General features: G+C 39.2%; 1 protein-coding gene across 3 annotated transcripts in view; it reads left to right on the top strand.

Moving 5' to 3' along the window:
• ARHGEF10 (Rho guanine nucleotide exchange factor 10) overlaps window positions 1–26,451 on the top strand; it is a 112,477-nt gene that overhangs the window by 58,866 nt on the left and 27,160 nt on the right. For all 3 annotated transcript variants that reach the window (XM_082047753.1, XM_082047752.1, XM_082047754.1), the window contains 6 exons: window positions 1,589–1,764; window positions 18,369–18,484; window positions 20,096–20,223; window positions 20,703–20,803; window positions 22,094–22,215; window positions 25,618–25,704. In XM_082047753.1, coding sequence (XP_081903879.1) covers window positions 1,589–1,764; window positions 18,369–18,484; window positions 20,096–20,223; window positions 20,703–20,803; window positions 22,094–22,215; window positions 25,618–25,704 — 730 coding nt within the window. The remainder of the gene's footprint in view (window positions 1–1,588; window positions 1,765–18,368; window positions 18,485–20,095; window positions 20,224–20,702; window positions 20,804–22,093; window positions 22,216–25,617; window positions 25,705–26,451) is intronic.

Below are 26,451 nucleotides of genomic sequence, written 5' to 3'. Positions count from 1 at the left end.
ATGCAAAATACAGTTAAAGACTGAAGAAAATAATCTGCCAGATTTCACATGTGACACCTGTATCCAGTCCAAGAAGTTTTTGTTAAAAATCAGCATATGCTATAGAGTGTACCACTCACCTGTTTGGCTCGTGCAGGATGAGCTTTATTTATCTTCATTTTAGCTGCCTAAAAGTTAGAGGTCTTACCTAAGATAGGCTTCTGTTATAGCGGTGGTTTTCAAGGTGCATGCCTGCAGATTTACCCAGGAGCTGTAGACTTACTTCTTCAGAAGCTGCACACATACATGTAGCTGTGCGGTATGTATCAGCTCATTTCTCTTAGCCACCTTTTGTCTAACCTTTATGGAAAGAGTCAGATATCCCAGGAGCCTGGGGGGGGTCACTGGTTCCAGTCCAGTTTTCTGTAGCTGGCAAAAGATCGGTATTTCAACAGAGCACGTGACCCTCAGAGGGTCCTTCTTCACATGTAGTCCAGATGACTGGCTTGAACCAGAAATCTGGCTTTTAAGTAGCAGGAGTTGGATGGAGTGGATACTATTCCTAGTGACTGAACAGCTGTGTCCTGCCTGGTCTTTTTTTCTTTCTTCTGAACTAGATCAAGAGTGTATAAATATTTACTTAAGCTGTGGCACTTGTGCTTTTTGTTCGTACTTGCCTCTTCATTGAAACAAAAGTATGACAGTGTTGTGAATAGGTAGCTGACTAGCTGAACATCATAGTACGTAGGTACATAGTACATAGATACTATTCTCAATAAATACTATTTGCAGAATTTTCCCAAACATTTAACTTCAGTCATGATTTCTGTGAATTAAACCTTTTTTTGTTCACTTTAACATCTCTTTTGTCCTTTATAATAAATGTTTGCTATATGTGCTTGAATGTGACTAGGGAATGAAGAAAAGAAAGGAAGAGGAGTATTAATGCCATTACTGTTCCAAGTGAGCTCCCTCTGTGTGCTTTTTCCTCTGAAATGCCTGTTGTGATACACTCTGCCTTTAGCGGCAGCAGCTCACGTGGACTTGCTCTCCGAAGCCACAGCAATTGTGGAGGTTGCTGTAAAGAACATCCTGGGCCATGGGACTCAGCAGAAATGTTAGCTTGTCAGCCCTTGAGAAGTTACTTTGTCTTTTCTGCTGCCAGCAGTCAGTTGAAGGTCCCATCATTCATCCTTTCCTAAATGCAGCAATTACTTCTTTTGAGCACTGTTTCAAGTACTGTCCTGAAAGACAGCATAATCCGAAAGAATTAGAAAAGGATGGAGCCATGGTATCATCCTAAGTGCTTGTATAAGGATGTCAAAATCCTCGTTGATCTTTAAAAGACAATAATTTGTTTTGTTATAGAAATGTATGGACTGTTGTTGGCAGTCCTGTGCTGTTTGTAAACAAGATTATCTGCACCTACATAGCTGCACTTTGCACTCACAGGGACGGTCAGTCACAAAAGCCAGCCTGATGCATGTATTTGTTTAAAGTTGTGCACAGTACTCAGACTGATAAACAGCAGATTTCAGAAGCTAAAATAATAAATAGGATGCCATGAAACATAGTTGCTTGTCACAGCAATAATTTGTGCATCTTCCAGCTCTTCCTATGAAAGCAGTGGCACCGTGACAGCCGGCCAGAGGTATTTATTGAAGTGGAGCGTACCGCTGGGACAGGTGGAAGTCATAGAATATGGCAGCAGCGAGGGCCAAGGCGAGAACTGCCGATTTCCCCCCCAGCACTCTGCTGAAAATGTCGTCATTAACTCAAAGCCAAGTAAGTGACAGGAGTTACCGACCTTTACAGGCTGTTTTGTTAAAATCCATATTTGAATTTCAATGGGCTACTGAAATCAAAGGAAAGCATTTTGTGCTTGAAGACTTCTGTAACATGAACAGTAATATAATGTCTTTCTTTGGAAACTGAGAATCCATAAAGTTATAGCCAGTCTCCTGCCTTGCAACATAAATTACTTTCATTTGTCCTGGTTTAGTTTTATGCATGAATGCATAAAGAGTTTTAAAGCATGACCGTATGTGGGCATCAAAAAAGGTGGTTTTGGTGTGGTGTGCCAGCTGTCCCATTACAGCTGGTCATGCATATGGTTTTTTTTATCCCATAGTTAAAGCATTTTTCTAGCTGAAAATGACCAGTCACTCCATTGCTGTGGAGTGAGTCTGGGCACACAGTGGTTACTGCAAGGTAGTTAATTCTCTCAAGCCCATCATATCCCCCGCTTCAAACATAGTAACAAGTGCTTCAGAAAAAAAGCTTCAATTTTAATTTATGGTTTTGAAACAGTGTGTCAAAAGGTATTTTCCTCCTAGCCTCTCTACAGAAAGGACCTCAAGGTCTGACGTTTGCAAGTTATTTCTGTGTTTGTTAATCCTTCCTACAGGCCTGCCAACTACCCTCAAGAGATATATGAATTTCAAGAGCTTACTTGGTAGCTAGCCTTTCATATGTAATGAGTTATTTTTATATCCTATATTTTGGCTAAGTATTGTGGTTTTAAGTGCATTTATTATATCTAGATTGTGATCCCTATTAATGGACTGAAATTTACATGGGTTTCAGTGCTAGCTCTGGGTATTATTTCATGCTACATGTATTTAATATTACACTCTTGGCCTCATGAGTTTTCCTACAGTAGTGCTGTAAGGAGACACAAACATTCTACTTCAGAATGGTCTGAGGTGCAGCTGCAGCATTTGGTACCCTCCGTATTCTTCGGGATTATTATTGTCAGGTCTTCTTGCTGCTCCCTTTGTAAGTAGCTACAGAAAAATTTTATAGGTACTTATGTCTCAGTTTCAAAGATAACTTCATTCTTGTAACTCCTTTTAAGCATTAATGGACTACTTAGACAATGAGATTAAAGCTCTTATATTATCATTTATTAGCTGGTGTATGCATGACCCAAGAGGAGTGTGTATAAGGGAATATGTCACTTAGAATTAGGGGTCCCTCTTGTAGGTGAGTGTGGGAGGAACAGCTTGTGGAATATTTGTACTGCAACTTTGTGCAGCAAATTCACAGCTAATTAGACCAAATCCTTGCCTTTTAGCGAGATCAAGTGGGGAAGTGGAGCATGAGGGCAGAAAGAAAAACCTTCACCCAAGCAGTCCTGTAGAACCTACTTGAACATCTTGGCTTTGAGGTTTCTCAGTTTCATGATGTTTAGTGGCAATATCACAAAAAAAAAGACTTTGTACATAATTGTAGTCTCAACGTTCAAGTTAAATGGTACTCAATAGGTAAAAGATGAGCTGAACTAATTGCTGTTTTGGTAAGCTCTGACGGTTGTATTAATTCAGTCTTCTCTTATAGAAGCAATCAAATATAAGAATTAAAAAGAATAAGATGGTACCGGTTGTAGAAATTAATAAATCTTCCCTCCGCTTTAATCAAATGTTTCTGCCAAATGATCTAACTAAATGGTATATAATCAGTTATGAAAGGGGAAGAGCGTAGTTTTGCTATTTGCATGTATTTCTGTGTTGGTGCTAGCTATTACTCTGAATGAGGACTTGTCCAAATTTGCCTGCATAGACAAGTTTGAATACACACCTACTTGTGTTAGACATTCTGTAGAGTTGCCCCCTTATTTCCAGTCTTCTTGGCTGCTAAAGAATACAGAAGCTCAGAAAGTGCAGCCTTTCTGCAGAGAGAAGGGACTGGTGAGACTTTGTGTAATGGTTTGCTGTTGCCTGTTTATTTGCACCCACCAAGATGCTGCATTTTTCAGTTGATGATGACACAGTCTTTGTCATAATAGTATTGCATTGCTGGTGAGACTATTGGATATTTACCAGAAATTACAAAACACTACCAGCAAAATATTGTCATTTTCTGCCTGAAACTGCATGACTATGCTGTCATTCTAAAGTTATATTTGTCTGTTTTCAAAGGATACCAAAGGAACTGCTGTGGTGAAATCCTAGTGACCTCATAGTATGTGATTTAATTAGTATCTAATGACCAAGAACGATTTTGGATGCTGCAGGCAAAATGATAGAGTCATAGAATGTCCTGAGTTGGAAGGGACCCACAAGGATCATCGAGTCCAACTCCTGTTCAAAATCCTGTTTCCATGGTGTAGAACCGTGTCTCAGACCTTATCTTCAGTTTGTGGGAGCTGGACAGATAGAGAATAACAGCAGTTCTGTGTACAAGCGTTAAGTAGTAAGGAGGGTCACCTCTTCCATTCCTGCAGGACTGAGAAAAGTTTATTTCTATCAGCAGCACACCACGTTAAGTACTTGACCCCTGTAAAGGTGATATTCTCACATTACTGTTGTAATTAGCAAGGATTCTTGATGGATTCTGGCTGCGTCCTTTTGAGGATTGTTGGTTATTAGTTACATTTCTCTTATGATGGCAATTTTTTTTTCCACCAAGATCCTTTTTATGAGGCAGCTGCTATAGGTATCTCACTGTTTATTATTGGCTAAATGCAAGTGGTGCTTTCAGCTTTCTATGATGTTACTAGAAAGGATAGTATAGTTTAAAGATGCACTTTGGGTGCCACAGAGAAATGGATTAGCTGAATTTGAATTCTCCTTGTACAGGCTGTAACATGCAACTTATTAAAGGTTGAAAGGTTCTGTGAGTACGTATGAATCAAGGACATGCTTTAGTACTGTCCTAAGGTGGAAAGCAAGGGCTGTGTGAACTTGGTTTTCACTTGGCAAAATCATCAGTTTGCAGTTTTCTACCCAGTTCTGCCTTGCATACCAGTCTTTTGTCCCTGAATTCTGGAGGAGAATACATTTAAGGTTGTTAAGTTCCTGTCCTTTTTTGAGCCCTTTTTCGGGAGAAACTCTGTGGCCTGTGGGTGCAGGGGAGAAAGCAGGAAAATTTTCCTATTCAGCTATGCTGGTCCTGTCCTTGATGAGCTTTTGCCCAGCTCCTGTTGTCCTCCCTTAGCACTAAAAGTCGACTGTGAATTGTTTAAGTTATGAACATGTAGAAGGATTGAAGTCTTGGCTGTTTGGCAGAGTCCTTTGTTTGTGTGGTTCTAATATTGGTTTTTAGTGCAGTGCAGTTGTAACTTGTATTTGCTTCATATAATGATATGTAAAGCAGAAAGCATTTCACATTCTCAGACTTGAGGAAAAAAAAATAACATGTTTATTGTTTCGCATTTGTCTGAGCAAATCAGGCAAAGTCCTCTTGCATGTATCGGAGTTAGTCGTGCTTTAAAGTCTGTATGAGCCTCTGGAATCCCAACTGGACGGTTCCTGTGGAAGTGTTTCTCTTACTCTGTGTGTCCAAGAGGCTTGATGTGATAATTTTCTTCCATAGAACCACTTGCAGAAAGATGCAAGATAAAGTTCGTTCTTAGAAAATCCATGTACTGTTTCTGGTAGGCTATTGCTGTTCTCCTCTCCTTCCCAACTGTTCCATGTGCAGAAGTACAGACACATTCACAGTACTGAAAAGCTGAATTAATATAGGAAAAGAGGAATGTTTTTGACATGAAGTTGTATATTCTTGCTTTTGCTTTACTTGTGCTGGAAGAATTGTGTAATGGAGTCCAATAAGAGGTATTTGGAGTGTGTTTTAGGTGGTTATGGGAGCATTTGACTTGTGTTTATGGTATTAATAAGATATGAAAGCTACTATAATTGTAGATGAGGTTGCTAAGTAGAAGAAACAAGAACTGTGATTCAAACAGGAAAAGAACTCAGCAAAAGTATTATGTGTAATATGGGGATGGCCCTGGGTTATAAACGGTTGAAATCTCCGAAGGAGACGCTTTCTTAATTACACATCTTCCTTATGCAATATTAACTAGTGAATTCTGTTGTTCCACACAGTTGTGTTGATACATGCATTGATTTCACCTCCTCTGTGTACTGTGGAAAGTAATGGATTCAATCTTCGCATTTGGGATATTGGCTTGGTTTGGGTTTCCTTTCTTTTTCTCTCTCTCTTTTTTTTTTTTTTTTTTTTTCCTAAGATAGCTCTACATAACCTGTTTATTATGGAGGTGGGGAAATAAACATTGAATTTAAGGGCTCCTGAATTTTTGTATTTGCTCTGTCACTGGGTTGCTTGTATGTTTGGGTGAGTCTTGCTACTTCTGTACCTCCCTTTCCCCACCTATACAATACACTGTGCTCTGGGTGGGAACCCTAAATGCTCAAAGGACCTCAGGCAGCCAGTGTGTCTGGAGAGAGTCTAATGGAGGCCACACATCACTTAAACATGCACACAGGTAAACTGGTATCTTTGGTAATCATGTTTTCTCATGGAAGAATTGAAAGAGTAATCAGTGACTATTCAAATACTAGGTTATCACTGATTGTTTTTTGTTTTGTTTTGTTTGGGTTTTTTTGTAATTTTTCTTTGTTATTTTAGATGTTTTAGGCATCTAAAGCAATTAATGCATGTGTTCTGATGCCACCTTTTTTTGCTAATATATGCTGCTTCATCCTAAATGACCTTTAGTAGTTGAAGGGGTTTATCTGCTGGCTCTTTCCTTGGTTCTTGGTTTATTAGAGATTATATTTCTTATTGGCTTTTGAGGAAGTTTACTGCATAGGTATATCCTAGTGAATTATATTCATTCAGTCAAAAAGGGTAAGAAGTTGGATTGAACTTTTGGAAGGCGGGCACCAAAAAAGTTGAATGCTACCTGTGCTCTTCTGATAAAGAGGATGAGTGAAAGAGCAATGAATACAACTTTTTTTTTAATATGTCCTGTTAACATGGCGTGTTTTAAATATGTCTTTCCAAAAAATGTAAAAAAGTGTTGTCAAAGGCATATTTGTACGTTTTGATGAGAAGTTACTATGTTCCCTTAGAAGAATCAGAAGTTGACCTTCAGTTGCAAATCACCCATGTATGCACAGAATCGCTGAAAATACATGTATTTCACTGCCGTTTAAAGGGGAACATAGGAGCAACAGTCAAATACACTGGCTAGAGTTTTGTTTTCTTAGACCCCTGGCTTGTATCATGATGTTTGCAGCACTTTCTGTGAACTGTTGATGTGTCACAAAATGTGGTTTCTATGCCAAGATGAATGTCTGTTTGGTCCCGCAGCAATAGCGACCACCCCGAGCTGTCTGTTCTCTGGTTCCCAAGAAAAGAAGGATTGAGCTGTAAAAGTTATTCACAGTGTTTTTATTTAAGAAGACCTGGCTATAGAGACTGTGTAGCAGCAAAGGGAGAGGGCTAAGCACCCTGCTGTTTCTGGGTGGGAAACCAGTGTGTGTCAGCAGTGCTCTGCTGCTGATCATGTTGATTAGGAGCCATACACAGCATAGACTATTACTTAAGCAAAGAACCATTTAATTTGAGCCATATGGCTAAAGGCTGAAAAAGAAAATGAGCAAGACCCATCTGTACTATATATCATGAAGTGATGAGTGTAGGAGATAACAGTAAAATGAAAAAACCATTTAGCATGTTTATGGCTGCATTGTAATGTTATTTTTAGTTTTACAGGTTTACAGTTCATAACTGATATCGAACCTTAGCACTGCTAAACTGTGGCTTCTCTCCTTTCCTGGTCAGACTTTCAGGGTTACATTTTAACTGTTTCCACTTGCCTGTGGTTTTGATGTCTGAGGTTTTGTTTGTTGTCAGATGTAGTAATGACATGATGCTGAAGTACAGGCATGATTCCTCTCTTCAGAGTTTCCTTCTGCTTGTTGCAGTCACTTCATGTAGGTCTCCAAGTGTTTCCAGGGAAACAGGTAGGAATGTTTGATGGGCTGCAGTGTGCACTTGTGTTTTTGTTAATGTCTCGCTCAGTGAAAGGACAGATCGTCTCAAAAACAGAAATAGTGCAGCTGTAACCACCATTGCCATTAAAGCTGATTTTTACTGGTTTGTCTAAGGAGAGATACAGAATTGGGAAATGGAAAAAAAGTCAGCTTAATTATCGCTTTGAGGCTGGACAATCATAATAAAATGTCCAGGGTAAGCAAGACTAAATGTTAGTGGCTTATCAACTCTAGCATTGGTGATAAGGTTTTAAAAAGGATTACATGGCATGAATTTCTAGGTGAACTAACTTTCACCTCTGTGACATATGTATGGAGTAATAATGTAAATCTTTATTTTAAAACTATTTAAAATAGTACTGTACACTAAAGGAGATGTAATATGTTCATAAATGCACACTGTCATTGACAGAAGCAAACAAAAGACCAGAGATTTTAAGAAAATCTAACTCCAGACAGGCTGTTCAGCTGAGCAAACTGGGTGATGTTTGATAGTTCACTTGTTATGTGGATATATGTTTCCAGCTGGTGGATTAGGCATAGAATAAATTAGGTGTTCCATGTTTGTCTCACCTACTTAGGATGAGATTCTTCTCTTTGCCTTTCATATTATTGATAGTGGTTATATGGCTTTGACATTCACCTCTGAATTTTTTTCTGTGTTGCCAGGGGTCTTATCCACATCATGACACAGAGTAGTAGAATAAGTAGAAACTTCGCAATGAGTGAGTATGAAAGAGGGAGGTAAGCTCCTCACACTATGCTTTCCACATGAGTTGTTACAGATAGTCTGGTGGGAACTCTGGTGTAAACTTCTGGCAGCTCTGCCAGTGTACAAGTACTTTCATCATTTTAAATGCCCTCACATGTGTAGTTTCACTGCCTGATTGTGCCAGTGTTTATCTTCTCACATCTAGTTCCTCTCTCACCCTTTGTGCCCCTGTGGGCACACCTCAGAGGTCCTTAGGAGGGCAGGGGCTTCCAGGTCCATGCTGCCCTTGGCCTCCGCCTTCCCCTTTGGGACCTGTGAGAGGAAACTCTTTTTGTTCACTCTGAAGGCACTTTGCTTCCAGGATTTTCCTTCCCTGTGGGAACAGAGCCAGGAACTGGAGTTCCTCTGATCCATACCTGCAGTCAGTGTGTAGCTCAGAAAGACACCCGAGTCTTGTCCCAGCTAGAGTGATGCTGAGGAAGACGGACTGTGGGGTCCACACTTGTCAGCGTATCAGGGCTCTGGTGTTTCTCCCTTGTGTTCCCTACTGCTTTTTTTTTTTTTATTATTATTATTTCCTTCATCGTCTGTGACACAGCACAGCTACTTCTGTCAGCAGGGAGAATATTTATCGCATTTTCTCTCTGAAATTCCCTGTGTAGTCAGGATTAGCTGGAGTTAAATATAATCCTGAAGCCGTGCTCTCAGTGTATGAGCTACTTCTCACCCTCTCAAGAGGCTTTGTGTTTCCTTGGGATTGTATAATTTTACTCACAAATGGTATAACACAATGAATTTAATACCTTACTCAGTATTTGCAGTGGCAAGCTGTTGATTTTACCTTCGCATTAATCAAGCTGTGTGAATAAGCAGTGTGGTGGTTGGACTGTAGCTTTTGTGCAACCTGTCTCTTTGGTGTTCAGATCGGATACAATGAGCATATAGCGAGACAGGTGTGAGCATTCATGTAATTACCAGCTAAGAGCAAAGTATTAACAGCTGACAGGGAGGTGAAGCATGTTAAAAATACCTTGTCAGAGTTGAAACTTGGGAGGTTTGTTTCCCAGCGCTGCTCTATGTATACTGCGTGACATGTGGTACTCGATTCTTTGTCTGTGATTAGGACTTGAAGAATTCCTATCTTGCATGGCAGTGAGAATAAATACATTAAAGAGTTTTAGAGGCTCAGATTATCAGATTCAATAATTAAGCTCATAAAGATTGCCTTTAGATGCTTATGTGATTAAAGTATTATTAGACTGAATAATGTAATTTCATGTTTATGCTAACACTCCTCATGTTGGTTGATGATGGTATGTCCTGACTGTACTGGTAATTAGGCTTGCTTACCCCATGTTTGAGTTTAGCAGTTTGTGTTCTAGTAATCTCAGGGGTTTATTGCTTATCACTCAATACTATATATGTAGTTGTGCTGCTTCTTTTTGCACTAGGTTACTAAATCTAATTTAGGGTTATGCTGTAAAGCTGTGTTGTGAGTAGCTGCTCAGTTTTTCAGTGATGGCTGCTAACTAAGCTCTTGTTTTCTGAGATCGTTACTGATTTACTATTTACTTCAATTTCCAAACCTGGAGCCTGATATGATTCTCCAAATATTTGTGCAGTTTAGACCTGAGAGTATGGGTTGAACTATGGTAGCTGAGATTTTTTGGGAGCATGCAACTTTAAAGATCACGAGTTGAATTTACCATGAAAGGACAAACATGGGTAAGGCAGAAAGTCTCTTTTTCTCTTATGAACATTAAATTGGCCTGTGGGTTTCTTTAGGTCTTAAACCAGGATTTTGGATTCACAGGTTACTTATTAAAATTTTATTTTACTGAAATTCCAGTTGGCTATTAAAATGCTTTAATAAGGGAGAAACTAGAAAACATAACCCACCCAGGTGCTTCTCTGAGGTGTCTATGGAAACAGGAGCAGCATGAGTGAGCAAGTGGAAAGGCACAAATAGGAGGTGGGTAGTGCTGGGGAGTAGTCAGGGGTTTTGCTTGCATAACACAATATGCAAGAAGCTTGTAGTTCAGCATCTAAAAATCAAAATCTCATGTGTTTTGTCACTGGCTTTAACACTGATACAGAATTTCCAGGCAGAAGGTATCAGAGGAACGGAGGTGCCTCTCTTGTGTATAGCTGGTGCTTGGGTTTACCAAGTTCTGTACAAGAGAAGGTTTCCGTGCAGCAGGGGATCCTCATCACCAGCCCTCCAGCAAAAGCTAGGTGTTCTGGTGCAAAGGTTTTGTAAAGGGAAAGGGAATAATACTTAACAATGGGCATCAGTATCAATTGCTAAATGAATGACAGTGTTCCTGCGGTTGCAAATATCCGTACTATTTTGCCAGCTCTGTTTACCTGTTGCTGAAATAGATCACTTGTGTGTGAAAGTGTCATATAAAGGTCTCGATTTCTACTTGCACTGAGAAAATTACATCCACTAGGAGCTCCATAGGGAGAATGTTTTTCCTCTGTTTGACAAGATTTCTTCCCCAGAGCAGCTGTAAGGCATTTGTCTTGTGTGTTTTGCATAACAGTGTATCTGTAGGAGCAGTATCCAGTACCACATATAGGGGAAGAATTCCTCAATTGCGGTAATTGAATCTTGGACCTTATTAATGGTTTCTGGTTTTTCTTCTTTAATTCTCAAGATCTCCAGAGAACAGGAAGCTCTTTTACTTCAGGTATAACTTCGTCTCTCAGTCTCCATTCTTGTCTTAAGGGCAGGAATCTTAAATTGAGCAGTGGGATGCTCTCATCCTATTGTTACTTGATGAGAAAAAAATCAGTGAAACATTTCCAGTACAAATGAAGTGACATTTAAAACAAAACAATTGAACAGTTCTGACTGCACTTAAGTAGTTTAAAATGTATTACTGCTACATCATCATAGTTTAACCTAAACACGTTAACAGTCTCATGAAATCTGTCCAGTTTATTATGAACTGATCAAGAATTCATCAGGTATCATGATGCTTTGCTTTCCAGAACACCGTACAAGCTTCTCAGGTTTAATTGTAGACTTAAATGTTGTGGAAGGGGTCTATTGTTTATTCTGAGTGCATAATTCTACACAATACCAGTTTGTTATGCCTTCCTCAGACACAGCAACTTTAAAAGTTACCTCCCACGTACATAACTTCTCCCCCCATCCCAGGTGATTTTTGTGCTCAAGATGAGGATTGAATCTTTTCCAAATCTCTTTCCTTCATAAGACTCGATGTTTCAGTATGCTGCCTGGATGCACACAGATGGCTCAGTGGGAGGAAGCAATACAAATGCGCTCAGCCTTGAAGACCAGATTGCAAATGGCAAGTCAAATTTGGGATCTGCCAGCCTTTCAGAGTAGTCTTCAAATCTGGCATGTCCTTCAAGCGTATTATTAATTTTATGTTACCCTTCAATAATACTGGAACTGTAGCCTTGTTCAGTTTCAGTTGTGTTTTTCACATGTGAGCATTCGTGAGCTTCTATTTCATGTAACACCAAGTCTGACTGCAGGACTCTGTGTCTCTCGGAAGCAAAGTAATCTTTTTAAGGACTTTGAATGTCCATGACACATCAGTTCTGACTTCATGTCAATATGACTTTTTCCAAAGCAATTTATATTGATGGATTGTGGTTTTGAACTATGTGGGGAAAAGGTCATTACTATAATCATACTCAAGGCAGATCTTGTCAAGATTAGATACTTTGCGGTAGAAGAGATACCCAGGAGTATATCTAATAAGAGTCTTTGGCTTTAACGCAATATGTAATACAGAAATATTTGCAAGAATAGTTGCAATATTGAGAGTATACTGGATGAGGCTTTTATTTTACTTGCACACCATTTGGATTTATATAATATTACTTGAAAAAAATAATGGTAATTGGGAATAAACAGGAGTTTAGCATGGAAAGGGCCAACCAGAGCCATTATGTTTGCTTACCCAGGAGCAGACGTTTAAATTACGGGTGACTGCATCTGCTCTAGGCATTGTAACGCTTTCTTTTTCCCCCCTTAGTAGCATAAATCTGTAATAAAATAATAATTCACAAGTGAGAATTGGGGCACACAGCAAAAGCTACTGGTAAATGTGTACAAGTAACAAATCACCATGGTAAATAAATGTGTCCTGTAGTAGTTGTTTGAGAGGAAGAATAGTGCATGATCACTTCAGGTCTATGAAATCCAATATGCTTGTGGTGCCTGTGAGAATTGAAAATTCAGAGGAATGGGAGCAGCTGCCCCAGCAGTGCATATCACAGCCACTGCTGCTGGTACAGGGAGGGTAGCAGGGCACATCAGGCTGGCAGCACAGAAAGGAGAAAACTCCAGTGTCATGGGAGTCTTATTCACGTCCTATTACTCGCTGATCCCAGAGCACAACAGAGATCCTCTCCTCCTCTGCCCACACCCAAGCACAAGCCCACAGATACTTTTCTTGCATGTGTATATTTATACATGACCTTCCAACTCCTAATTTTGCCTAAGCCAAGTTAAACTGGCTTTAACCACACCCAGGGAATTTCCTGCAGGCTTTGAAAACGGCTGGATGTAAATGGGCTAAAATTGCTTCTGTTTCAATTATAAGAATTACTTCAAGGCAGGCAAAAATGGTGAATTGAAAGCTGTCGTACTGAAAGTAACACTGGGAAATGAGCAAGTAAAATAAGTATTCAGTTTTATACTCAAATGTATCTTGATTTAGGAGCAGTTGTTACAAAAAGCAGAATCTTCCCAGCCCAATTTTACGCATGAATTACTGGTTGTCGGCAATAAACTTGCCTGTTGCAGGGGTGCACAAATTCTTCTGGTTAAATCTTAGCAACAAAGGAGTTGATGAAAAAAATTCCTGCTAACTTACATGTGGCCAAGATTTCACCCTTGATCTGTAGGTGGAATGCAAAAAACGTTGCCTCCAGAGCTGCATATGTGGTTATTGTTAACAGCACGCTGCCTCCTTCTTGCCTGGGCACACCATCCTCTGTAATGTGTAGGATGTGTAGAGCTGGGGAGAACATTCTCTGTACTTATGGAGGGTTTTTTTCACATTGGAAAAATAAGTTGTTTTGGAGCTTGATAATTTGCAAGAGTGGCTTAGAAATAGGAAGGAAATGGCTTTATCATTTGTGAAACATTTCAAAGTACAAAAAGAAACAAAGCACATATCTGCTTTGGAATGAAGCCAAGAGTTTTTCAGTGCTTTCTGTGGGGGGAAAAAAAAAAAGTGAACACCCACCCCAAAATAGCCAGCAATCAAATGGTCAGGGAACGTGTGTGGGCTGAAGCAGCCAGTCTTTGGCTGTGAACTGAGAAATGCATCTGACGAACAGATTAGTGTGCCCCCCCGCTTCTTCACCAGGAGAAACCCTCCATCAGACAATTCTCAGATGGGTCAACTGGTAGCCAACATTTTAACCACCAAGAAGCTAATCCTATTTTAAAAGACATTGTGAGTAACCCTCACAGGACCGAGTTCTGAGATGAAGTTGCTATAACTTGTCATTTGTTATCCAGACACAAACCAAGTGGTCAGTCCTTGGAGGGCTCTATTCTTATGAGTCCACCATTGCTGATCTAAGAAACCCAGTTATTTTTGTGTTCCAGTTTGTACCCACTAAGGACCTCCATGACAGAGTGATATTTGCTGTGGCTATTGATCTAGTCCTTGGCTGACTATTAAAATTTCTTCTTAATTTGACTGTTTGTCTTTTCTAGAACGTCAAAGGATGGAAGCAGGCTCTCTTTAATTATTTATTGATTTGCTTTTTGGCTTTCTTTCCTGTGCTAAGAATGTGGTCTTTAATGTATGAGCCTAAAATGACTTCCGTTTGGTTTTTCTGTGTGACAAAATTTCAGATGGCAGCTTAGTTTATTTGCTTTGACACTCTCATTGCATCCTTTTTATCCTGACTTATTAAAAGCTTATAAAATATTCATGATACAGACAAATTCAGGTGACAATTATTGCATGAAATTCGATTCATGCCTTATTCCCAAGGCTGGAACAAGGATATTTGTAAGAACATAATAAAGCTCCAGGAAGAGTGTGTATATACTGTACAGGGCAAGTAGTTAAAGCTTTCTCTATGGCCTCAGTTGAAGACTATGGCATAGAGTCTTAGAGCATCTAAGAGTTGCCTGAACTCCTGCTGTTAGATGTTGCAGGTTAGTGTCCATTTTCCATCCTGCTTCCAATAATAAAATGAAATGTCTGGTAACTGTGCCTTTATGAAGCTGCAAAGAGTGATCATGGCTTTTAAAACTTAGAAATAAGGTAATTCACTTGAGTAAAAATATCCATCCTATACAAGGGAACCCTCACAAACTTTCAGCTTTTCATGACCTGGTAGTTGTAAATTTTTCTCTTGGTTCAAACCTACAAGGATAAATTTCAGAAATATTTGTAGTACGTTTTTCAGTGCAGCAGTTTGGCTTGTTTAGTAGTGGAGTTAATAAATGACAGGTGAGTGGACTACCGCCAAAATCTCAACTAAACTGCCAATTACTTCTAATCAGTCTAAATTGTGTTTTGGGGCAAGAATGATTTCATTTGTGTTCTTTACAGTGCCAACACATGGCTTTTGGCTAGATTTCACTGAACTTCTATTAACACTGATCCACCCCTTTCTTTGCAAGTGGCCTCATCAAAATCAATAATTTGATGCATTTAGGAACTAGCAATTTTGGTGCTTAAAAAATTAGTATTGTATACATTAGTAAGGAAAAAGGTGTAAGCTAGCAGAAGAGAGATACAAGGAGAGAAGTGTTCACAGATTTTAGATGTTGATTTTCCAGGTATTTGGTTTGAAGGAAGTGAAAATGCAGCTTAATCCAAGTATGTAGCGTGCAGTTCCAAAGAAGTGTTTAATTTTTTTTTTTTAAAGAAATCTGCAAACATACTCTACTGACTGTAATCTCAATACTCTTAGGTCTACTTTGCAGTAATTTCTTTTCATTGTGTACAATAAATGTAATGATCTTATTCACTGATTTCTTTCTATGAGTAAGAAAGGCTAGATTGTTCTTTTAATTAGCATTCAGAACAGGCAAATAAGAGTGGATGAAAGTTGCATCTTTCTGTGGCTGGGTAAACAGTAGTAAGTGCAGTCTTCCCCTGTTAAGTGCTCAAGGGCAATACACAGAAATCCTTTCGTCGATTCAGATTACCAGAAGATTTAAAGGCAAGAGAATAATATGAAATTTTATAGGAATGTGCAATATCTCAGGTTTATGTTGCATTTTCCTGCAGTGAAGGTGAGAATTCAGAGACAAAGCAACACTTAACATTTTCCTTGAGCCTTGAAATTTTATGCTCTTTAAGGCTTAAGGCAGTCTCCCAGCTTAATATAGTGAATTATGCTAAAGTATCCAATAGTGGTCTCAATCTGTATGATGGCTTCAAATAGGAAAATGTCTTTAGAAAATACTTACTTTTATACATAACTGAGACTGTATGATTGATTTAAGGAGAATTGTCTTGTGCATATTTATTTTCATGTTTATTGTGGATGATGCTATTCTTGATAGCTTCAAGTTGGGTTTGTTGTGTCCCTGAAGCAGACCCAGGAGAGGGAGGTGCTGGTGGTGTCTCAGCTGGCAGCTGCGCTGTGTCCACAGAATCACAGAATGTCAGGGATTGGAAAGGACCTCGAAAGATAATCTAGTCCAATACCCCTGCCGGAGCAGGAACACCTAGATGAGGTTACACAGGAAGGTATCCAGGCAGGTTTTCAATGATTCCAGAGGAGACTGCACAACCTCCCTGGTCAGCCTGTTCCAGGGTTCTGTTACTCTTACTGAGAAGTTTCTTCTCAAATTTAAATGGAACCTCCTGTGTTCCAGTTTATATCCATTGCCCCTTGTCTTATCATTGATCGTCACCAAGAAGAGCCTGGCTCCATCCTCGTGACACTCATCCTTTATATATTTATAAATGTTGAGGTCACCCCTCAGTCTCCTTCTGGCTAAAAAGACCCAGCTCCCTCAGCCTTTCTTCATAAGGGAGGTGCTCCACTCCCTTAATCATCTTTGTTGCCCTGCGCTGGACTCTCTCCAGCAGTTCCCTGTCCTTCTTGAACTGAGGGGCCCAGAACTGGACACAATATTCCAGATGTGGTCTCACCAGGGCAGACTAGAGGGGAAGGAGAACCTCTCTTGATCTACTAACCACCCCCCTTCTAATACACCCCAGGATGCCATTGGCCTTCTTGGCCACAAGGGCACAGTGCTGGCTCATGTCATCCTGTTGTTCACCAGGACCCCCATGTCCCTTTCCCCTACACTGCTCTCTAATAGGTTGTTCCCCAACTTATACTGGAACCTGGGGTTGTTCCTACCCAGATGCAAGACTCTACACTTTACCTTGTTATACTTCGTTACATCTTTCCCTGCCCAACTCTCCAGCCTGTCCAGGTCTTGCTGGATGGCAGCGCAGCCTTCTGGCGTGTCAGCCACTCCTCCCAGTTTGGTGTCATCAGCAGACTTGCTGATAGTACACTATTCCCTCATCCAAGTCGTTGATCAATGTATTGAATAGTACCGGTCCCAGTACAGACACTTGAGGCACTCCACTAGATACAGGCCTCCAACTAGACTGTCCCTGCAGCTGGAGCAGGTGACATGGTTCCTGTCCCTCCTCCTGACCTGTCTGCAGAGCCAGTAGTTTATTTAGATTGTGTTCTTGCCAACACAGGGTTGAAAATCCTTATGCTTCAGGGGAATTGTCTGCCTGCAGACCAGCTTCCAAAGCTGTGGTTGAGGGTGAAGGATCCATAGTTTGGATGCTGCATTGCGTGAGTTAAATAATCCGCAGGGGCTTCCCGGAAAAGTGACCCAGCCCAGTTCCTGTCATTCAGCCCAAGGGAAACATGCTGACCCTATGTGAGCCAGTGTGGATTTTTTGGGGAGAGGGAGAGTGTTGTTTCCACAAGAGCTATATAGTCGTTCTGCTCCTGACATGTAGTCTGGGAGTCAGGGCATTAGTAGGACTTTGCAAGCTTTGTGCCTTTAAATAGACACCTTATCCTACCAATCAGAATACTTTTCTGAGTTAGTGTTGTTGTATAACATATGTACTTCTTGATGGTTAGGCCAAAATATTTCTGCTGCTGTTAAGATTTGTTGATGATCTCAGTGCAGATCCTTTGTTCACTTAGCCATGTTTGCAATAAAATTTCAAGTGGTTCAGTGAAACCGAAGGCTCATGTTAGAGTTAAGATATGGATATATGATCCAGAACTGTCCTGTGATTGATTAAACAAATTTTGAGTTTTAAGCCATCGTAGTGAAAGCTATAAATAATTTTTTTGGCTTTGTCATGTGACCAAAAGCAAGCTGCAGGAAGGATCTGAGGTGTAACAGCAAGTGCGCTGCTTGGTGCGAAGCAAAACTGCCATCTCACTGAGAGATTTTTGGGGACAGGGGAGCTTTGGTATTTGTCATGGTTGTAGTGCGTGTTTATTAAAACTACACATAATGCTCTCCATCATACCAGATGAACAAACTGGAATCTTAATTGTAACTACAGAAGGAGTGATAAGGTGAGCTAAAAGGGAATGCCTATGGTGATACCTCTACATACAAAGCTTGATATGTGGTAACATTCTGCTGTCTATAATTTCCTGGGAAGCACTTCATAATTATCTGTCTGCAGATTCATTTAAGGCACCTGGGGCAGCAAAATGAAATATTCATGATGTATATATAAATAAACCGCTCTGATTTTCAGAAATAATGAAGACCCTATGTGCGCGCTGGTGCATTAGTTGTTTTTACAATCTAGAGAGAGCGTCGCCAATTTTGATAAGCTTGATTTTCATAGTGTTGAGAAATAGCAAAATATTTTGATACTGTTATATTTGTCATGCTTTCCTCTTTCAACTGAGAGTGACATCTTTTATTATACATAACCTTATGTTTTTATTTATTTTAGACAAGCTCTATATGGGACCAGGGCAGCTGTACCATGATCTGCAGAACCTTTTGCATGACTTGAATGTAGTTGGTCAAATTAGTCAATTAATAGGCAGCCTTAAAGGAAACTATCAGGTAATAAACAAAGCCGGATTTATTTTTCAAACACGTACCTGTTGTAAAGTAGCACAATTGTCTCTCCCTAGAATCTGTGCAAGACATTCTTTAGCATTCTCTGTAAAGAATGTAATAATTTTAATCTCTAGTAATTCATTTACTGTTAACTGTGTAGTGTTATAAGTAGATTACGGCTGTCTTCTAATCTTGTTTTTCTTTATTGTTTTTAAGTGTAGGTGAATACTACAAGTGTCTGCATTTGCTCAGTAGCTGATAAGCTTATATGGAAACAGAATTGCATTTTGATCTTAAGAAACTGGATTCTTGCAGTTAGACAAGGCAGTAGGAGGATGGTTGTTTGGAGGAAACTCTTGATGCCCACCCGAGCTCATAATCCTGGCTTTTGGGGAGAGCTGTACTTAAAAATGAGTGCAGATTACAAAAATATAAAAGGATTTTTCAGAGGAGTTTTGAAAGTAATTCGTTCAGCTTTGTTCCCATCCCTTTTGTTTAGTTTGTATTCCCACAAACAGATATAGTACTTCAACAATGAATTTCAGAATGAGTTCTCCACAGTCCTAAGACTTAAAAAAATTGCTTTTTACCTTTTGTTTCATATGCTTTCTGTGTGCTTAGGCACAATTTTTAACTCCTACCTGCCACCGTAAATATATACCTGTGTGTGTGAATGCATATATGAAAGCTGAATTTCTCTGGAGTTATCTTGGCTTCAGAGTCAAGGGATTTAAATAAAACGTAACCTTTTGTGAAAATGCATACTGTGTAGGAATTTTATGGAAAAAGTACTTTTGGGCAAAATTTCACAAGCATTTGAAGGTGAATTTCAGCTGCATTATTGGCAATATGTATATCACAGATGCCATGAGAAACTCACCTGTTAACATATACAAAACCTTTCTGCCTGTATTTCTCATCAGAGCTAATGACATTTTGAAAACTTAAAATTCAGTCCATGTTTCCAGGTAGAGATGGCAAAGATAATTTGAGGAATGAGGTTGTCTTGTCTATTTTGAAAAAGACTTCAATTTTCATAAAATTCTGACTGTGGAAAATCATTATACTTTTGTGTATGAAGACTCATTACTATTGATGCTGTAAGTGTTGCTCAGGTGAGCTTTTACCCTCTGTGACCAAGCACTCGGCTTGCAGCCACAGAGGCAGCTTTCATGATGGCTCTGTAAACATTTTGGCTCAAAGATATGAACAAATACATATCGGCAGTATTATTTGCAAATATTTTCATGAGATTTTCTTCAGAAACAGAATTGGTTGGCTCTGTGTAACTACTTATTGAAATGAAGGGGTTGTGTGTACACCTGATGCAAATTTGCATTTTTTAATCTGACAAATGCTTGGGAATGTCATTTGTGTATCATCAAACTCTATGCAATGTGAAATTAAATCACCAGATAGAATATGTTAGCAAATTTTTTACAGAAATTTTGGAAATGTGTTTACTGATATGGCTAAATTATCTGTGAATAAAATGCAGACTAATTGAGGGCCAGGTGCCAGGAATTGTTTGTTACATGCAGAGATCACCTTAGTTAGCCTGTTGGAAATAGGCCAGTAGGCTGGCGCTGAATCTTAGCTTTTTTAATTTTTCAGAACTTAAACCAATCTGTAGCCCATGACTGGACCTCAGGTTTACAAAAACTGATTTTGAAAAAAGAAGATGAAATCAGAGCGGCAGATCGCTGTAGAATTCAGCTGCAACTTCCAGGAAAACAGGACAAGTCAGTAGTAATCTTGATTACGAAACTTTCTAAATGAGTTTATGTATTAGGCATAGATGTGCCAGGGACGACTTGGGAATCTGTAGCTTTTCTGCCTCTTCTGTCTCCATAGTTAGCCTCTGACTTCTGCTCCTGTGCCACCAGGCTGGGAGCTTGCATGTTCCAGGGCAGTGTTGTAGTTTTTCTCCCATTCTGCAATCCTGTGTTCCAGATGCAAGAAGCAAGAGAGGAACCATGGCAGATGCAGCTAGCGGGGAGCAGCCCTGGTTATGTTGCTTCAGCAAGGAGGGTGTTCTTATCGTACCATTTCATGTAAAGTGTAGGAAGATGGGCATATGCTGTATCACAGGCTGCATGCTTATATCATAGCTGTGTCTTTGAGTGTTAGAAAATAATGAAATTTCATCTTGCTTGACATCTCTAACCTTGACGGTATCTCATACTCAATGCATTTAGAGCGGTGTGTTTTTGTCTTGCAGGTCTGGGCGGCCCACTTTCTTTACAGCGGTGTTCAACACATTTACCCCTGCCATCAAACAGTCTTGGATCAACAATTTACAAATGGCTAAACTGGCCCTTGGTAATTCTTAGTTACTTACATTTCCTATCAAGTTCAGGTAGCTCTCAATGTCGAGTGTAATTTCTTTTATTTTTATTTTTTAGAAAAATGATTGTGAAAATATATTTGCAGATGTTAAAACTGCTATACAGTAAATAGTAGTGATTGTGTATCACTAGAAAGCAATTATGTTATAGATAGGATGGGGGTTTCATTAGGAAATAATACGATTTCTACAGTATTTTAATGAAGTCTGTGATAACCATTACTAATTGTTATATCTAAACAAAAAAGAGTGAGATACACTACAGCAGAGACAGGTGAGGAAGTTATTGTGTTACACTTCTATTTCATCAGATCTTATGAACGTTGAACTTCATATTTAAATTTCACGGTTTTAGCTCAGAGTGATTTAAGCTAGGAAGTATCAGTGAAGCTGTTGCGTTTATTTGTTTAGCTTTCTGAGCATGAAATAAGCTTTGGGTGTAGTTTTAATATAATGCAATATTTCTATATTTGGATATGTAAAACTCAAGGTTTTTTGGGGAGGTCTTTTTTTAACATAAATCTGCAGTCTTCAATGGAGGGATTAGAACACACAAACCTGACCTAAGTGGGAGCAATGAAGGGTTTGCTGTCCTGTGATGTTATTAGTCTCCTGTGTTTGCATGGGGCAAAGGTTTCCAAAGATACCTGAGATTTTGAATGCCTAAGTTGAGAATCATTGAGGATGTGCACTTGCTAGAAAGCGAGTTTCACCAGCATATCTTCAAAACACAGTGCTTTTTTGGTATCTCACTGAAGGCAGGCAAAACCACAAAACCAAGAGAGAATGAATGTCTGTATCATTCCAGGAGGAGGATCCTTATAGTTACAATAAGTAGTAGTTGGTAGTGATGTCATTTATACAGGCAGAGAAATGCTATTTGCAAAACAGATTTCTGAAAGCCTGAGAAGAGGTTTGATGTGCCTTTTTCTCTTTCAGTAATCTGCCGACAGGATCATTAAGAGAACATCCTTAACACTTTGCTAGAGTTAAGCTGTTTGTTTTGTTGTCAGTGGTGTTTGTGGGTTTTTTTTCGTCTTTTTCTTTCTCTTTGTTTTGTTTTTTTACGTTATTAATACGTATGTAATCTACTATATTGAATTTTTGCTTGTAGTTTTAAGTTGTAATTTGTGCATATATGGCATAAGGACAGCCTGACTAGTATTAACAAATCCTAATAGAATTCTTTTCTATTCTTGTAGAGAAGTACAAGTGATTATTCAGTGCAAATATTGTGGGATGTTTGTTTGTTCTTTCCATAACAGCGGAGGATAACCTGTTAGGTTGGTTCTGTGTAGAAGATGATGGAAATCAAATCAAAAAAGAGAAACATCCTCTTCTTGTTAGACACATGCCAGTGATGATGGCCAAGCAACAGGAGTTTAAGGTGAACAGAATTCCTACATGAAATTGATGTTACTTTTCTCATGTGATATAACTGCTGAAGGATACCATATTGTAAATACATCTATTAATTCACACCTATTATTTCTCTTGAGTGTAAGATCAGTAGCAATGAAGGGTTCAAGAGGGTCACAGGCAGTCTTTGAGTCACTGAAGAACATAGGGCTTATAGAGTATGACATTTACTTCCATATGTAAGCTCATCACCAGGTGAAAACAGAACTGCTGGGAACTTTTAATTGGTCTTGAGGTTTCCAAGTGTTTGTTTGAGTTCAAAGTAACCTGGAGCTTACAAAGTGTAAGGATCTGGTCTCTGTGATAGCTGTTCTCTACTGGTAGAACTATACTGAATTCTTCTCAAATTTTTTATTTTCATTAGTGCACAGAGAACAATAGTTTCAAAATAATTTAAAAATTTCCAGTTTTAAGGGGTCTTTTATAAAATCTAGTTCTATTCTGAACAATGATACAAAAAATGTCTTAATGGCTTATTTAATAATGCGTCAGTTTGAAGGCATATTGACCACTGCCTTTAATGATGGAAAATAAGTACAGTGTGTCTAGACAAAGAGATGGGAGGGAAGGGTGCTGGATAATCTTTTTTCCTGTTCATCAACAGGAGTTTTTATTAACCATCAATCAGTCTTGCACAAAAACACTAATGGAGATAAAATTGTGTTTGTATGGCCAGAATCCCAACATTGAATTAGCATCATTGCATGCGTACTGCTTAAAGCAGTAGGTCTGCAGACCCTTGTTGCTAGGACAGCCTACACAGGAGGAGCATTCAGCTGGCAGCTTCATTTCAAGTGTGAATGCACAGGCCTGGATATTGAGGGAAGATAACTGCTAGCTGGAAATGCATTTGAGATATGTAACGGTGTTAAATCCAGCTGTTCCTATGATACTGGTTTTGGAGCAGAGCTGTGGTTTACAGCAGCCAAAGTCTACTGAAAGTTTCCTCTCTCCCAGACAACCACATCCTTATCTTATTAGACACTCTGCTTTGCTTGTATTGAATACTTTCTAAAATCATCAAGCTAGTTTAATTTTTTGCAGAAACTTAAAATATTTACATTTCCTTAAAGGCTATGTGTTTTAAATCATGTTGGTCCATGCCAGGACCCTTGAAGGCCAAGGCAACCTGTAATCAAGTTAAAACAGAACCTGTTTGTTTTGAAAGGAAAATCTGTTCCTGGTACAGTTGGGTAATGGTCTTTGCCTTGGTCTTCTCAGCAGAAGACAGTATGTGGCAGTGTTTGCCTGAGCCTCCAGGTCAGCTTGGCCAGTTTTGTAGCTCCTAAAGATAACACGGTTGTGAGCCCAGCTGTCATGCCTGATGCTCCTAAATCCTTGATATTACTGAAAAAGATGATCTAAGTATTATTGGTGATTTTCTGCAGCCTCAGCTGCAGTTTGGGTGTCAGGCCACAGCCTGGGGTGGGAAAAGCAGCTTTGCTGGGCTGACACTGCTTGTTGTGTCTCCGTGTGCTGCTCAGGCTGCCCGGTAGTGCAGGGAGCCTGTGACACTGTTTCCCATCACAGCAGGTTTACACCTCAGGCAAAGGGCTTCTGTCAAGATTGAGAGCAGAAATGCCACGGTTTGATTGTGGAAAACATCATTGATTTTGACTAAGATGCAAAGTAACGTGGAGATGTAACAAACGGCCTGAGAAATAGTCAGCATGCAGCCTGTCTTTTCTGTTCCTAGTGGTGTATTTATCTGTCACAGCTACTGTAAATCACCATTATGAGTAGATAGGTTCAGCATGTGTTAAATGAGACATGCTAAGACTGGCATGGATAGCTCCTCTTTGTTTTAAAAACCTTGTATTTTTCTCATCTATCAGTTTTCATCTTTTGTCCTCATACTGAATTGCTTTGGTGAAGACATAACACTTTTACTACCGCTAATCACTTGGTGATGCCTGCTTACTTCAGGGAGATTTGAGAAAATCTTTGCGCTTTTGAAAATTAAGTAAACTGGGAATTTACAACTCTAACTTACACCTGATTGCTTCCTTTTTTAGTTATTCCCTGTAATGAGGAGATGCTGCCAGCTTATGGTGAAGTTGTCTAAGTTAGTACTAAACAATTTATCTCTAGTACTGCAATATAATCCTGATGACATTTGTGTCTGAGATGAGAGCATAAGTGTGAATTATAGAGAATCTTGTCTAAAAATGTAGTATCACACCTCATCAGGAAGCCTTTTATTCTCTACATGGTTATTAAGTGCTTTTATATGTTTTAAAGTGTTTACATAAGCTTTAGGGAGCTCTGCCATGGACATTCAGGAAATTAGGGAAAAGAGAACTCCATGACTGCTCATAAAAATGCTTCTTTTCAGAGCCCTGGTGCTTGAATGATTTTTCAGAGTTGGGACGGACTTAAATATAGATTGTGAGTCTGTAGCTTTCAGGTTTTTCTCAAATGGCCTGCATAATAAAATCATGAGTAGGGTTATTAATTTACTGACAGTAACATGATGATATGAAGTTGCAAGGGAATACGAGTATTATGGATGATACTATTGCATTCAAAATGAGTAAAGCACCTGGAGAAACAATTGAATGAGGGGAAAGAAAAAAGGGATGACAGTCAGTAGGACAGGCCCATGGTGTGCTCAGGCAGAAGCAGATAACTTTACAAGTACACATTGAGGGGGTGGTTGAGCAGAAAATCTGCAAAAGTGATTTTTTGTTAGACCAGCAATCTAAGGATTGGTTAAGTATGTAATATTGTTACAAAGGGTGAACAATCAATGGAATGTGGACAAAAGTAATCATGATCCAGTGCTTCTAACAGCTCTGCTAGAATAGCGTGCTCAGGTGAAAAAGTTCTGCACTCTCAAGTACAGGGAGCTGATATGACTGCCGGAGAGATGCCAGTTTGATAATAAAGAATTTTAAAACCAAGAAAAAATAAGTATTTTGATGTTTAAAAAATTAATTAAGTGATAATGTTAATTTAGCTTAATGAAGGGGAGACTCAGGCATGGTCATGACATACATAAGCTTTACATGTAAAAGGCATTGCAGAAGGGAAGGAAGTACCTGCTGGCTGAGATGAGGAGTAACAGGCCAACGATGACAGCGAGCATGATGTTAAGTTGGGCATTTGGGAAAACTTAAAGGTCATGAAGCTTTTGAGCAGATCAGATAGAAAATTTTTACTTTTTGGCTTTGTCTGTAAGAGCGTAGATAAGGAATGTGTCAGGAACAAGACGTGTAGCTGACCCTGCCCATGGGAAGCTGGACAGACTAAACTGGCTTCTTGCCTTCTGTGATTCGTCGATATCTTTACATGATTTAGTTAATTACAGACTAAATTAGGCAGAAACTGGCATTTAATGTGATAAGTGCTCTCTTTTCCTTTTTTGAAGGTTGAATGTGCTGCTTATAATCCTGAACCATACCTCCCTGGTGAGACAGAGTCAGATTCCTGTGCCATGGAACATGGTTTCCTTTGGGTAAGTGTCATCTTTAAAAGCTGAAAAGGGGGTTGTCTCCTGTTTGTTTGCATTGTTTTTTGTGACTCGCAGCAGGATATGGATCTAAAATAAATTTGGGGTTGTTCTTTTTTCTTTTTGGGTTTTGTTTGTTTTAAGATAGCTAGTAGTTTTGGACATGTGATTTTGCTGTTCTCTGTAGGGTGTCAGTTATTTGTATGTGTTTTGTTAGTGTGGCACAGAACAAATTCCAAAGTGCTGAGCACATTCAGGAGTGAGTTATGTGCTGATTTATAATGAGGGCTGCTAAAACCCATATGAGCTCACACTGTCCTATTGTCTGTTGCCATATTTTTTAAATGTTTTAGCCATAAATAATCTGTTTAAGTGTGTGCATAGGAAAAACCCCCTCTTCTGGCATATTGTTATGACCTCAAATATGCAGATATTCCAGCAGACAAAGTGAGATAGCCAATACTTTTTTTTTTTTTTTTAAGCTAATGATTTCAGTAGCTTTTCTTCTTACTACAATACTGAAATTTTAAGGGAACCCCTGTGAATTAAAAGTGGAAGTTAGGAATAGCTTTTGTCAGTGGTCTTCTTCAAGCAACCCCTAGAATTTCTTCTTGTCTTTGCTATTTGTAAAAAGTCATCACAAATATATGCCAATAAAATCCTTATACTGGCGCTAAATGTTTTATTTATTTTCTATTTGCTATATTTTTTCATTTCATATAAACATAAAGAGTTACTAAATAAAAACACTTG

The sequence above is a fragment of the Streptopelia decaocto genome, assembly GCF_964273445.1.
Source record: "Streptopelia decaocto genome assembly, chromosome: 3".
In the NCBI taxonomy this organism is placed as follows: Eukaryota; Metazoa; Chordata; class Aves; order Columbiformes; family Columbidae; genus Streptopelia; species Streptopelia decaocto.
This window is presented reverse-complemented; position numbering and strand designations above follow the sequence as displayed.